The sequence below is a fragment of the Varanus komodoensis genome, unplaced genomic scaffold, assembly GCF_004798865.1.
Source record: "Varanus komodoensis strain SLA01 unplaced genomic scaffold, ASM479886v1 scaffold11, whole genome shotgun sequence".
Classification (NCBI taxonomy): Eukaryota; Metazoa; Chordata; class Lepidosauria; order Squamata; family Varanidae; genus Varanus; species Varanus komodoensis.
The window spans coordinates 22,375,068-22,390,704 of NW_025335317.1; the positions used below are offsets into that span (position 1 = coordinate 22,375,068).

The window sequence follows — 15,637 nt, forward strand, 5'->3', positions numbered from 1 at the left end:
ATATTGTTGATGCCTTTGCCAATACAGAAAATAGTGTGTTTCCACTCCAGTTACAGTTTTAGAACTCTTTTCAGAATGGTACTCTAAAAGAAATGAAACCAAAATAATCAGTGTGACGGTATGAAGAAAATATGCCCCATATATAGCACTATAAAACTGCCGTTACTTGCTGTGGTGGAAAAGAATCAACTTTGAAAGGAAATCATTTCTCACTGGCAAATGGAATTTCTTTCAGCAAACTGACTTTTCACTGTTTCCAACCAAGTGTCAACTTCTTTGATTATGGAGTCTGAAAGAGATGTGGTGATAGGGCTTGTTTGTTTTTTTCTTCACATTGCTCTGTGCTTTTCATGTTGATGTTGAAGCTTCATGCAGCTGTGGCCCAAGGTTGCTGGGAAGGGTGTCCTTTCAGATCTAAGATATCTCTTACATGGGCAGAGATTCAGCTGATTTTTACAATTGCTCATATTTTACTCATTCGGGGAGCCAACTTGTAGTTGTGGATACAATGCCAGATTTCGTTTCTATATACGCCTTTTCAATGCTAATGTCTGGGGGCAAATGATGATGCCTTTTGCAAGGGGCAAAAGTTTCTGATTCCCAAGAGGTGTGTGCTAAGTTTTCCATATGCTAGAAAATCACAACATTAATACTCTTTCATTTCTCTGACTTCTCCCACAAAGTCCTACTTATCCATCTATTTTTCTGTCTTAAAAAAAGAGTACATAAGCTTTTGCCCCATATCCTTTCCACTCCATAATAGTTTTTCCTCACCTACCCTCCCTCTCATTCTACCCCTTAGTAAATATTCAGCTTGGGGCCCAGCTATCTAAAGGACTGTCTGCACCCATATATACCTACCCTTCCATGAGAACTACCCCTCAGGGAGATGAGATGGGTGGCAACTAGGCGAAAGGCCTTTCCTGCTGCTGTTCCCCATCTCTGGAACTCCCCCCCTTGGGAAATTCACCTGGCACCATCCCTATTTTCCTTTCAGCGTCAGGCAAAGACATACCTTTTTAGGAATTTTTTTAACATTTAGCCTGTATGCTGTGGCCCTTTTTAACTGTTTCTGGATGTTTAATTCATTATGTTTTAATTGGTTTTTAATATGTTTTTACCCTGGTAGTATGTTTTGCATTGTAAGCTGCCTAGGAAGGCCTCGGTAATTATAGGTGGCCTATAAATATACGTAAATAAATAAATTGTGCTTAACAATTCAGTGTTATGAAGCTGTTCCAGCAGTAGTCATAGCATGACTGAAGTACGTGAAGTAGCATTATACATGCGCTAGCAAAGCAGCGTGGTTCTGTACAATTGCAAAAGCCGCTACCTTGACCGTGGTCACATTTAAAGCTGCACTGGTACACAAAGCACTGTATGGTTGGGTAGAGTGTAAGGAGGAAAGAGCAATGAAGAAACACAAGGGATACTTTTCTGAAACACCATCCTAAAAGTTTTCGTGAGACAGCGAAACCATCAGAACTCCACATATTAAAAGTATACCATTATACAATGGAATTGCTAAGGACAGGCAACACGGTATGACAAATCCTGTACAAAATACCATTACTAGAATGCAGACATACTGTGCATCATGGAATGTATGTGGGCTCTTAGAATCAGAATTCTAATTGCATAAATAAATTTGTTTCCATTTATGGGTCCTTCTTAGGAACGTCATTAAAACTTACAGTGTGCCAAAACTCTGCTAATTTCTTCTTTTAATTTTAGGTAATACTGCCAAGGTGTTTATTGAAGTTCAGGATGAAAATGACCATGCTCCTGTCTTTACAAAAAAGCTCTACATAGGAGGCGTGTCTGAAGATGCTAGAATGTTTTCCTCTGTGATGAAAGTGAAGGTGGGAATTACGTTAAACAAGTACACTACTGAGATCCAGAACACTTTGTACCCTTAAGATTGTATATTCATTGTTATATATATTCCAACATTTTTCCTGCATATACTATCAAGTATCTGGATGCATACATATTTTGATATAGTCATTCATGGAAGACTGGTTTGATGGAGACCACAACACTGGTTTTATTATTTTACTCCTAAAGAATGAATTATTTCAGAGGGGAAAAGAACTTGAAGTTGGGGGGATTGTGCACACTAGTATATATTTAATCAGTTTTCAAGTCTGAAGGAGATGGAGATGGAGTGACAACAGCCTTTGATCCTCCAGTATACTTTGGGATGCATTTTCCTATGTTGTTCATCTTGTATTTTATACAGATGACTTGGGAAGACAACTGGCTTATTGAAAAATGGCCATAAAAGCTTGACCTTCCAAGAACTTTCTTTTATTTGGCACTGATTTAGGGAGCTAGAAATCTAATGGAGAATGGCAGGTAGCCATTAAAGATAGCAATATTTTTTCCCTTTTCATGTTAACTTAGAAGTATAACAGTTTAAAGTTTAGAGATGGAAAGTGGTTATTTCTCATAATTCAACTTTCCTAACCATCTAGCCAGTGGCAACATGAGGGGGAAAAAAACCTACTGGGATGAAAACTGCAAAGACACAAAGGGCATACTCCTATCCATGTTGAAACTGGGGGGAGGATGGTGAGGACCCTTAAACTATCGTAAATGTGTTTCAGAAATATATAATCACTGGACCTAACCATATTTATTATCAAAATATTTGAAGAATGAGAAGTTTGTAGTAATGAATAAAATATAAGTAATCAAGGATTAGAGAATTGTTATAAAGGCTGCTCCAAAGGTACTCTCCATCTCTCATTTCTGCTTGGTAGGGTGGGGTTGGGTTTTTTCAGGAATAATAATATAGAATATTCCCTGAATCAGTCACATGGATGGCACCAGCCAACTGAAAATCATGCCCTAAACTGAATGGTGTCACAATATTACCTAGCCAGTCAGATTTGAGCAAACAACTGTTGCTGAGCACAGACAAAGTAGCGATGGTGAAACTGAAGAGAGAGAAGAGGTTGCCGTTATTCTCAATAGCATAGTGAGTGAGTGAGTGTGTGTGTGTGTGTGTGAGAGGGAGAGATGGAATTATTGTTACAGTAACCACCCCTCACATCCGCCTTGGCCGGAGCCAGGAGAACCTCCATCCTCTCAGGATATACTTGGGGTACAGAAAGGTCCAAGCTGACTCCCTCTATTTCAGCCCCCAAGCCTGAAATTTTGTCTAATAGTAACTAGCCATGCAAATGGTTCTCAGTTTAGTTCTGAGGTCTTCAAGAGGTAGAGATGAAGTTTATCTATGTAAGTGGAAAGGTGAAACAGAATCAAAGAAACCTTAATAACATTGCTCCAGGCAAAAGCAGCAAAGTAGTGCCTAGCACTGTCCTGATGTCTAGTAATATCTATTGTTTGATCCTGTACTTGAAGTTTTTCACATTTTTCTTTATAGAAATATATAGACCATGGGGGTGCAATCCTGAGCATGTATACTTGTATATTCTGAGCATATATACTGAGCCCTATCTTGCTCAGCAAAATTCACTTCTGATTAAAACTGCTTAGCATTCCACTGTAATTAAAGAACCAGAAATAGAGGTGGATTTTCCTCTACCCTGGAAGTAGTTACAGTCTAATTCCAGAACAATTCCAAATGGTGTTTGTTTATTTTATTTATCATATTTAAGGTGGTTTACAGAATCTTCCTCTCAATCTTATCCTCAAAACAGAACCCTGTGAGGTAGGTTGGGCTGAGAGCCTGTGACTGGCCCAATGTCATCCAGTGAGCTCCATGGCTGAGTGAAGACTGGAACCAGTCCAGCACTCTTAACCGCTACACCACACTGGTTTGGTACTGGATAAATCTAAACAGCTGTGTGCAGGAATCCAATAGCTTTATAGTCATTAGTTGTATATAAACCATGGAAATGGCCACCAGTAAAACAAACTTAATTGTAAATATATTCCAGGTTCACATACAAAAACAGAAAGCAGAAAGCAACAATTTATTTGACAGAGCAATCTTAGGACATTGTCTAAGCACTTGAGTTTACTTTTCCTGCCCAATAGTAAGCATTCATTTTGCAGAATGTAAATTACTGGAGAGGAAAGCTTTAGGCAGTATCCAGCACTGCTGCTCCTCTTATGCTGTTGACATAATACTAGGGCAAACAACCCCTGGCAGTACACCAGTCATGTAAGCTGGTGCGACACGATTTCTACAGAAAACCCCTTGTGACAGCTTATGATACTGACCTATCACTAGATGGCCACCAGGATGCCTTTAAAAATGAATTGGGCAAGTTGATGGAGGATAAGGTTATCAATGAGTACAAGTCCTTATGGCTATATGTTATCTCCAGCAGCGTCATTATTATCATAGTAGCAGTATAACCCACCTGTTTCATCTTGCAAGGAGCCATGGTTCCCCTCACAACAACCTGAGAGTCAGTGACTCACTCATAATCACCCAGTGAGCTTCACGGTTGAGTGGGGACTAGAACCTGGATCTCCTGAGACCCAGCTCAGCACCCTAACTTCTGTGCCACACTGGTTCTGACCAATCGTATGCCCATGTACTCCAGTTGCTGGGAAACATAGGCATCTTAAGGGTTTCCCATGGGCAGCTGGTCGGATTGGATTAGATAGGTGTTGATCAGACCCAGCATAGTACTTCTTATGCTGTTGCGTACAGGTTACTTAAGTGTAAATAGAGCAACAGCATTGATAGTGCCCATAATCTCTCCATAGCATTGTCTTTGTAAATATGCAGCAAGGAAGTACAAAAACCTACAAGAAATGATCGATATTACTGTTTATTTCCACTTCAATAATTCATGTTGCTAAAAGGCAACATACAACAAGAAGACAAAATTTTAAAATTACTAGAACGCCCTGCAGTGTTTGTGTGACTAGGCTAGAGTTTCATCAAACAGGCTGGGAAGCAATCTTTTCAAAATGAAAAATGGGTTTTTAAGAAATCATTAAAGTTCTACCTAGTAATTTAGGATTCTGTATTATACAATTGTACTTATTACATTGGACAAAGCAGTAACTCAACATCTGCCTTTTTCAGTTAATTCTACTTTGGCTCTGAAGTTTAGAATTAGAATTAATATTGGTATCAAAGAAATTAATTGCATACTTATAGTTATTTTTGATAGTTCCTTTGAATGTAAAAAGCTGTGCCATTGTAAATGTAATGGAAAAATCATTAAATGTGCACATTTTGAAATAAGACGTAAGGAAAGAAATACCTGATCTCTTAAAATGAAAAAAAAGATGATCAAAAACTTTGCTGAGGTATGGATGTTTCACACTTATTGCTATCCTGTGGGTTTCTCAGCAGTAAGACTGCATGTCACTGACAATGATAAATCTGAGTGAAAACTTGAAAACAACCAATTAGGAAATACAGACTGTACCACAGATTCTTGAGGTACGATCTTAACTCTTCAAAGCATTTGTATTCAGCATTGTGAATGCAGCTTTTAACCCTCAATTTGGATAAATTTAGAAGCAGTGATATAAATTTAGAATGTAATTTCGAAGTGTGTTTCTGAGCCTGGATGTTCTTTAATTGATGCATGTAAGGTCACAATGATCATTTATTCAAATTAGCATCCATTTACTGCACACATGCAAAAATCAGCATCATGAGATCTAAGCATAAAAGGCTAAGCTATTCAGATTCAGTGTAGTACTACATACATTTGGTGAGCAGTTACAGATGAATGCAAACTTAGCATATTGGCTTAACGTTGAACTGTATCATCCTTCTCTCATCTCCAGTCCTCCCCTTCTCACAGGAGCAGGTAAACCACTTGGCTTCAGGCAAGAACCTGAGACTAACATAGCTGGCACATTCCACAGTTATCTGCTGTCCCTAGTACTTATTATTATTATTATTATTATTATTATTATTATTATTATTATTATTATTACTACTACTACTACTACTACTACTACTACTACTACTTTACTTAATTGAAAGGGGTGTGGTGTGTCCCCATCGTTGTTTCCTTCCCCCTCCAATCTGCTCTCTCACTCACAGCCAGAGGCACACACAGTGACGACATCATCATCATCATCATTCGAAAGGTAATCCAGGGACTCCAGTATGGACTGGGGTCATAGCTTGGGGCTTGGACCTTCCCCTTGTTGTGGTCCCATTCTGGATAACCCCCAACAGAGCTGCAATATATACTTATTCCTAACTGGATCACTGAGTTGTCATTTGTTGCTCAGCTGGATTTGGTAGCCAGGAATACTTTTTCCCAGCTTTGGTTGGCCTATCAGCTGTATCCCTGCTTGGATGAGTGGAGTCTTTCCAAAGTCATCCACACAGTAGTAACCTCATGCCTGGATTACTGTAAGGTGCTCCACATGGGGCTGCCTTTGAAAACGGTCTGGACACTGCAACTTGCTCAACATTGGACAACTCGCCTGCTGATGAGGACTGGTTTTCGCAAATATATCATGCCAGTCCTTCACAGGCTACATTGGCTGCCAGGTGCTGTCCACGCCCAATTCAAAGCACATAGGATAACACAGAAAGCCAGAAATGGCTTGGGGTCAGGATATCTGAGAGAAAGCCTGTCTCCATATGTCCCAACCCGATCACTGAGATCTTCATCAGAGGCTCTTCTCCAAAACTCTCCCCTCAATGAAGTAAAGGGTAAGATGGCCAGGAGAAGGGCCTTTTCTGTGGAATTCCACTTGTGGAATTCACTTCCATTAGAGATCCACCAGACATCTTCTCTCTTTTCTTTTAGAAGCCAATTAAAAAAATTCTTTTTGGTATCTATTTTGCTGAATGAGTTGACTTGGCGTTATGGTTCTTATATTGGTTTTATTCTGATACTGCCATGTTATGAATTTTAGCTGCCAGACAGTTTTCCTTTATTTACAATTGTATTCTGTTTTAGCTATAAGGATGTTCTAATTGGTTTTATTAATTGAATGTTGAACTTTTATGCCCCCCTCTTATTGCTTTTATTGCTTGAATTGTTTTGCTTTTTATATGTTTTATTATGCATTGTTCAAATGCATTGTTGATTGTACTGTTTTATGTTGCCATATATGTACTGTGAACCACCCAGAGAGCCTTAAAGCTAAAGGATGTGGCATACAAATCTGATGGATGATGATGATGATGATGATGATGATAGCAGCAGGTTTGGGGTCCCCGGTTCAGACTGACACTGCAGAGGAGGAGGAAAGATTAAAGGTCTCTCTCTCTCACTTCCATTCTAGGTTTCCAATTTAGAATGCCTGCAGATATTCTCTAGGAAAAAAAAGACATAGCTACTATCTTTCAAGTGTGCTGGGCCTTAGTGTGAAACTAATACTTTAAATGCATGTAAGCATTTAATGTCTCTTGTTTTTATTTTAAACCATAAGCTTGGGGACGGAGTATCCCCAACTGCTATTTGAAAAGACAGCTTTCTTTTGTAGGGAAATAATAGCTTCAAGGAGTGTAAGTTTACCAGAACCACAGTGCAAGAGGGAAGGGCTTTAAAAAAAAAGGTTCCCACTTGCTACGGCCCCAGTTCTGATCAAGGGACCCTTTGGCTGTTATTTCTAATGTATCATGCAGTTTGGCTCTTGGCCTTTTGCATTCCACTTTGCCAGAGGATCAAACAGGCTGCGATCAGTGTAAAGAGAGAAAGTGGCACCCACCCTCCCACCCACCGACCCACGCACGCACACACACACACAGCTGCTAACAAGGAGAGGGATTCATAACTGGAACTCTCCTTTGCAAGGGAAAGCGTGAAACGGGCGGAAGATGACACGCTCCTTTCTGAGTCTGAAATTATAGTCCTTTCTGGAAAGCTTAAAATAATATTTCTTTGTTTAGGTGTCATTGGTCAAGTTTTCCAGACTCAGGGGCAAGACCATATACCATGAATAGAATCCTATCTTTTGTTGAATGGCCATTTTAGTTAGAAAATGTTTTTAAAAAGTCATGAAAACTTTATTCTTGCAGCAAGCAATATTATGATGAATGCATGAAGTAGATGTGCTGAGTGAGAAAGATGTCATTTCTCACATTGTCTGTTATCCAGTAGATTTGTACTTGCAGAGTTACAAAAATGTAAGGAAAGCAAAAAAGAAGCCATACGAAAATCATGTCACCAAGAACTTAGGGAAAGTAGAAAGGGACAATAAAGAACACAGTGGTGTGCAATAGATAAGGCCAATAACGATACATGAAAGGGAAGCTGGCATTGAGTGGGGATTTTTCAGAGGCCAGATGGCTGCCCACATTGGCCACTGTGTCATGACTGGGTTGTGGACAGGCCTGACCCTGTGCATCTTCTGCCTTAAGAAAGGTAGCTATGCTATGCTCACTTGCTCACTCAGCAGCCCTTCTACTCCCACCTGATGCCTTAGTCACAGGACTCTTCAGAGAAGTTTGTTGAATGCAGCAGGCTCACAAAGCAGAAGCATGATCACTCTAGAGAGCCCTAGATAGCGGATGTCCCCAGAGCATGTGACAGGGAGGAAGAGGAAGGCCCTCCTGGAGGGTTTGTGCGGGGGGGGGGGTATGATTCAGCACTGTTCCTGGTTCACTACCTGATGAATCTTGCATAGTGATAGGTCCCATCCAGGCTATGGGACAAGCCGTGTCATCCATTCCAATGGGTAAACCAGAGGAAAGCCAGATGTGAATATCAAAGACCAAGTCAGGAATACAAGTCTCTCCTGCTATGAACCTACCTGTACAGTGAGATGGTTGTCTAAGGTCCTTCTCCAAGGGTTTCCTCTGAAGGAGGCTAGGAGGGTGGTAAAAGGAGTCTTCTTGGTGCCTCCCTGGTTATGGAATGATCTCCTCAGTGAAGCTGGCCTGATGACAACATACTTTTTTTTTTTTTTTTGATGCCAGGTATAGACCTTCCTCTAGTCACAGACATTAGACAGCATACAAGAGGGATTTTAGTGGATCCTGGGATCTTTAAATTGCTGATTGTTTCGAATTCTCTCCCCTCTCCCATCCCCATGTTCATATAATTTGTATGTAAATTGGTTTTCTATTACCTCACAATTACTGCATTTTATGCCTTTTAATAATTTTAGACCATTCTGAAATGTTTTTCCTGGTGGACCTGTCTCTTACCCTTCCTGTCCCCCAGAACACCTACAAAATGCCATTTATGAGTTCAGAGACTCAGCCAGTGGTGCTCCTACCATGCTGGTTGTAAGGGCAGAGGGAGGGTACTCTGGGTCTCAAGTTTCTGAGCTTGGAGCTGAGACTCTAACATCTCCGATCATCTAGACAGTTTCTAGTGGCCATAGTAAAAATACCATAAAATGGGAATAAAAATCTAACAATAAAAATATTGGGAGAATGAACATTCTGGCACTGAATGGAACAAAGAACGGGCACCAGGTACAGCTGTTTGGAAAGCCGATTCCACAGATGGGATGCCACAACGGAGAAAACCCTTTCCCTCATGTCCACCCTCCTTGCTTTCTGAGAAGGACCTCTGCTGATTATCTCAGCATTTAGGTAAGTGCATATAGAAGGAAGCATGCCTTCAAATAACCTGGCTCCAAATTATTTAGGGCTTTTAATGCTGATGTTAGTGCTTTGAATGAGATCCAGTCATCAATTGGTAACCAGTGTAATTGATAGACAATTAGCATGATGTGTTCTTGTCAGCCAGTCGCCATTAACAGCATCACCGCTCTACTTTGAACCAATTGAAGTATCAGGACCATTTTCAAAGGCAGCCCCCCACAGAGCGCATTTTGTTCACTGATATTTCAGCATAAGTATTGACCTAGTATGTTCTCCTTGTGCTTTTTAGGATGTAATCTTATGTTTGTTTAGTCTCAAAATATCCTTGGAGATGTAGGACATTTTTATTGTCTTTATAGACATACATTTGCACCCTTAGTTGCAAAACTGTATCTAAAACCATAGTGCAGATTCTTCTGTGTAGTTCTCATTCTAAAACTAATATCAGGGGAGTAAAGAAAAATACTGCATTAGAGTTATCTGTTTCACATAAGAATCTTATTAAAATTGTTTTTTTGTGAGAAATGGCAATCAAGCTGTCCTCATTGTCACTGTAACAGTTCCTGAAGAGTAGTAGCACACAGTAGGGGAAAGCTTGTGTCTATTCTAGCCTTCTTCTACAGAATTGCCATCTTTGGTCCAATTCTTTTCCTTAGGAATGCAAGCTATGTTGCTGACAAGTAATTTTCTTTGTTGTCCTCCTTTGTTTCCCATTTGTGGCATTTAAGGAAAAAAGGAGTGCCAGTCTATCTGCCACAGACTGGCAGAGTTCTAGTTTTGATTTTTCAGGTCTCCTGTGCCTTTAAGTAGATGTTTCCCACTTTTACAGAAGTAAATCCAAAGTAGATGCAGATTCTTATTACAGAACTAAATCCAAACGTTTCCTGACTCCTGGTTATAACTTTATTTTACAGACATTTCAAAAAAGAATAGCAGTTCATTCTTGTTCATCATTCCTAGGTCAAATATTGCATTATACTTATTTCTTTGGCAAAAAAACCCAGTAAATTAAGAATGCATGAAATAATATTTTTGGAATTTTAAAGCCTGGGATTTACTTAGCATGATATGATTTTTGAATTTTGCATATAAATTGTGTTTACACATACTTTCACAACCGAATTGGCCTGGGGATCACCCCAAAAGCTGTCCAGGAATCTTCTGCAATATTGAAGGGGCTTAGGGTAGAAAATCTATCTGAAATCTTATTTGAAATCTATTCTATTTGAAATCTTATTAAGTTTGAAATAAGTTTAAAAACCATGGAGTTAAAGTACTGAACTTTCTAATTGTAGTTTGATAGCACACTGCCCAATTCAACAAATTAAGCTGAGCAAAACAGATAACTGAACCATCCTTAGAAGTATTGAGGAAAAGGTGAAGCATAACTTTCCCTATAGTTGTTTCTTCAAACCTCTTCAGTCATTAACCATTCATTCATATCTGAAACCAGAATATAACTGGCGATAGGTTCCTTAACGGATGCTACCTACTTGCACATTGCATCATCCTTGCAAACCCATTATCACATGCGGTGACGTGACTTTGGAATCACTCTCTCTTTCAGGCAGACAATTTCAGTACAGGCCCTGTGCTAATCCTGTAGTACCTCTCCATCCATTATAGGCTCCCTGTGTACAAAGAAGACTAGTGCCTTTTGTGAACATAAAAATCAGTGGATTCTTTGTTCTTGCTTTTCATTCATGATTTTCTCACAATGTGGAACTTTCTTGCGGATTGCAATCTGCGAGTCCACCTGTGGATTCAGGCTATTCCTAGATTGAAAAAAGAGAACTGAATCCAGATTCACACAAGTATGTGTGAATATACACAAATGGAATGAGGACATGGAGAGCTTTTTCACCAAGTCTTGAAAACATATCCAGTGCTGAACATCAAAACTCCTCCAAAGTCTTGCTTTCAAATTGTATTTCAAGAGCTTCATTGTTCACAAATCAATAAGATCTTCCTTCAGCTCTTACATTTTCCCCAAATTGTAGGAATCATGTAGGATTCATGATCCTTTCTTTTGAAATCTTCAGGTCTCCAGCAGCAAAATATCCATCAAATGATTACAGCATTTCCAAAGGAGCTTCTACTTCACACACAATAGGAGTTATGAATCCAGCATGAAAAACAATCTCTTCAAGTGAAGGAAATTTGGCATCCTTTGATGCCAAAGAGGTAACTTTTAGTTAAAGGCATTCAGCTTTTCACAAGCCTTCAATATGTTTAACCCTGTCCTTGAAGTTAAACGCTCAGGTCTTTCATATGAGTGAAAATGTCAGCCAAGTAGGCTGAATCCACAGCATTTGGACGAATCCTGTGATTCCAACACCCCAACCAGATCACATTCACAAATCAGAAAAACTTTTCTTCCTACAGTTCAAAGAAGCAGGTTAAAGCTTTTCATCATAACAACAAACAGGACTCCATGTGGAAAAGCAAAGATGAATACTCACTTCCCAGATCTTCACAAAATTATTTGAAGATGCAATGGTTCAAAGCATGCCCCTGATCTAATTAATGATCTTCACACAAGTATCAAGGACTTTCTTCAAATTTGGAGCCAATGTTTTTGTTGCCAAAGCATGTTGATGAGGAAAACAGTGGGTAACTTGGAAGTCTGGAATCTTCTTCTTCCTCAATGCCGAAAAGCCGGATTTATTTCCAAGCCTGGCAGCTGCCTTGTCAGTGCACACAGAACTAATGACTTTTATATCTAAATCATGTTTGGCAAAGAAATCTTTTACCAGCTGGATCACATCCTTTGCAGTTGTACTGGTTTTCAGATCTTCACAAAACAGGAAATCTTCCTTCCTTCCTTGACATATTGTGCTAATGTGATGCCTTGACTACAGTTGGAGACATCAGTCAGCTCATCAAAATGAATAGAGATTTTTAGAGGGCTAGCTCTTACATCTGAAGTGACTTGGTCCAACATATCTTCACTCAAATCACTAAGTTGGTTGTCAATGACATTTGATATGGGCACTAGTTCAATTTTTTTCCAACTTCTTTGTTCCGGATAATTGTTGCCATTTGCAGTGTGCATGGCTTGATGAGTTCTTCTGAAAATGTAGAAGACTTCTTGGATTTGGCCACTTGGTATGAAGCAAAAAGTAGTGTTTTTTTTTCAGCAGAAATGAAAGCCAACTTTGGAAGAATTCCTCTAGGAATAAATTGAGCTCTGTTGACTTTCAATGACCAGCTCCATGTCCTTCAACATCAGCTTGGCAATGCTTGTTCTTGAAGTGCTCCTGAAGCTTGGATGGCTTCAGATTTGACATGATGAAGTTTTCATCTGTGAAACAGAAAGAGAAAAATAGGTCCAAACAATGTAAATAAATAATAATAAATAACTTTATTATTGGGATAAGTTTTGGCAAAAAGGTCACAATTCACCACCTTTGGCAAATCATGAAACAGACGTTTTCTTTGTTGCACCCCCAGAAATGCCATCTTGCTCCCCTGGGGGTTTGTGCACCCCAGGTTTGGAACCCTTGTCTTATAGTCAGATCTCTGTTTTGAGGCTGGGTCTAAACAGCAGGCCACCAGGTCATGTGTGCCCAAATTTCCTTTTTTTTCCCCCCAATCCCCTGTTTATTCTACCTCCTTAGCATGTAAATTATGAGGCTTCTGTACTTCTCTGGTATTTGGTTGGTCTTGATATAGGTATTGTTATACTATGGATTATGGAGCAGGAAGGGGGAATTGTAATGGACCAGTACTGGTATTTTTTTTTCCTTTTTATATATTTATAAAACTATAAGAGTTTGTGTGCATCTGTTTGTATAGTCTAAGGATATGGAGAATAAAGTGATATATATTCAGCTTCATGATATTCTTTGTGAAACCCCCTCAAAAATGCTATTTTAAAAGTTACAAGGTGGTGCACTTTATCTCTGTCAGTTTGGAAATATATTATACAATTCCTTTATTTGTATAGGGTCTGTATGCACTATTGTACTGACCTATCACCATACGTTTTCCTTGGACTCAGCAAAACATTGCTTCAAGCCTGAAGAATCCTGAAAAATTATCCTTTTATTGGCAGTGGCAGGCATCAGTTGCTAACCATCCTTTTGTCCTTTTAAGAAAGCGAGCTTAAATCAAACTAGCTACTTAAAGCAGGGAGGGAAGCTATTATTAGTCCTTTTGTGCATTCTAGCCTTTCTCATAAGGTCATTCTTAATTTTGGTTCTAATATACTGAAGGGGATCATAAAATGAATGGGCTTTTCTATTCAGCATTAGCACCACTAAAGCAGATGGCAAATTCAGATGTTTCCAATCACAGTTTCTGGCAAAATATAATGGCTTTTAAAACAAGATCACTTTTCTCCCTGCAGGAATTGACAGTTTGATGTATATTTTCCGTTTTAAAAGCTACATCTGCTCTCCCACTATTTTTTTAATGCTTTGACATTAATGTCTTGTTTTGCACACGGTTGTGAGTAAATTTGTCCCCCCATTTAGATATTCTTCATAGTCTTTCTCAAACCTGTTTTCATCACTGGATTGTCACTGTCTCCAGAGGTAGCCATACCTTATGTTGCCATCCTGATAGGCTGTCTCCCTCTTATAAAGGGCAAAGAACCTTTTCCTTGTCATGACTAATCTTATGCATCAGTGACTATAAAGCAAGCTGCACACACGACAAGTGTTCAATTAACTACAATCCACCAAGTGGAAAAACTAATAAACACATCTTATAGGTGGCCATGTTGGAAAAAAAAAAACCAAAAACAGGGTGCATCACTTTGTTTATTCTTTTCAAATTTGGGGGTGTAGATATTCACCTTGGCTCGGCTAATTGCAGCCTTTATCTCCTCTGTCTCATTTATAAAGTCATGTTTTAATCTATTAAAATGTGTTTATATATTATAAACAGACCACGTCTAAGCAGCTGTTGGGAGTGGCTGTTTCTGCAAAAGCTATTATAACTAGGCTTGTTCTTTCAAATACACTTCACTGGGGCACCAGTCACACATCTGGGCATCCATGGAAAGCTCCCATGAAGCAAATTCCATTGGGCCTTTCCATGAGCTTGCATCATGGAAATATGGCACCCAAAGTGGCTGTGTGTGAAAACATGAGTAGCTGGAAGGAAAACGTGCTCTTAGCCACAACTAAGGACATGGGCATATATTGTCCTTTGCCTATATTACATAAACTCACCCTCCCCTCTCTTCTGCCACCCAAAGCCTTGGATAAGGCTTACATCAGTACTGGCCTTAAGTATGCCTTATGTTCAGCAGGGTTCATTCTGAACAAGGGTTTGAAAGTGACCAGTGAAAAGACTGAAATCATTAAATCAGCTCCAGAAACTTTTTTAGGCACTAGTCTCCATTTGGTTTCATTTCAGGTGGGCACCCACAGAGTTGGTTGAACATATAGATTAGTCTTTAGTTTCAGAACAATTACTGGGTTCAGAGATACATTGCTAGGAGAAGAGGAGTGAAAACATGTCACCTTTCTGATATAGTTCAATGAAACTTCGGTTTTCTCTTGACAATCTAATGATTAAGTACTAATTGCATGTTTATGCAAATAGTGTTAATACATCAATTTTCATTATTTGGAATGCTTAGTTAAAGATGCCATATCTTCAAGAGATAATTGCCAATAATTTTTGTTAATCTAATGAAAATGGCTGTAGTTCATTAGGCATTTTGTCAACATTTCCATACAACTGGAAAGTTGTCATCCTCTTTTTGCACCCAAAGATAAATTCAGGGCATATCAGAGGCTACTTACATTTCCACTTACATTTTGAAAACTGCTTCTGCAGTGCAGTTTTAAATATGCAGTTGTGCGTGTAGTTTGTGGTCTCTAGCCTTTGACGTCAACCACTAGGTATTTTATTATGCTAAAATCTAGGAACCTCATTAGGTCTAACTGCACGTAACTGGGCAAAGGGTGCTATGTAGACAGCCACATATTTATATGTGCCACATAAACAAAGGAAAAGGTGTACAACCATTAAGATTAACTATATATTCTTCTCTTCTCTGACAGGCATATCACAACCCTTGAGACAACATATATCATCCCCTAATGAAATGTCAAAAATATTTACCTTCACGACAAATTATAGGGATAACCACCATCATTCCCTTGCATTATGGACAACATGGCCATATTTTGTCATTTGAAGTATACAAGGTCT

General features: G+C 39.1%; 1 protein-coding gene across 1 annotated transcript in view; it reads left to right on the plus strand.

The window, feature by feature from the left end:
- Positions 1 to 15,637, plus strand: part of PCDH15 (protocadherin related 15) — a 405,567-nt gene that overhangs the window by 337,913 nt on the left and 52,017 nt on the right. Inside the window, exon 27 of the mRNA XM_044420577.1 lies at positions 1,735 to 1,862. Coding sequence (XP_044276512.1) covers positions 1,735 to 1,862 — 128 coding nt within the window. The remainder of the gene's footprint in view (positions 1 to 1,734; positions 1,863 to 15,637) is intronic.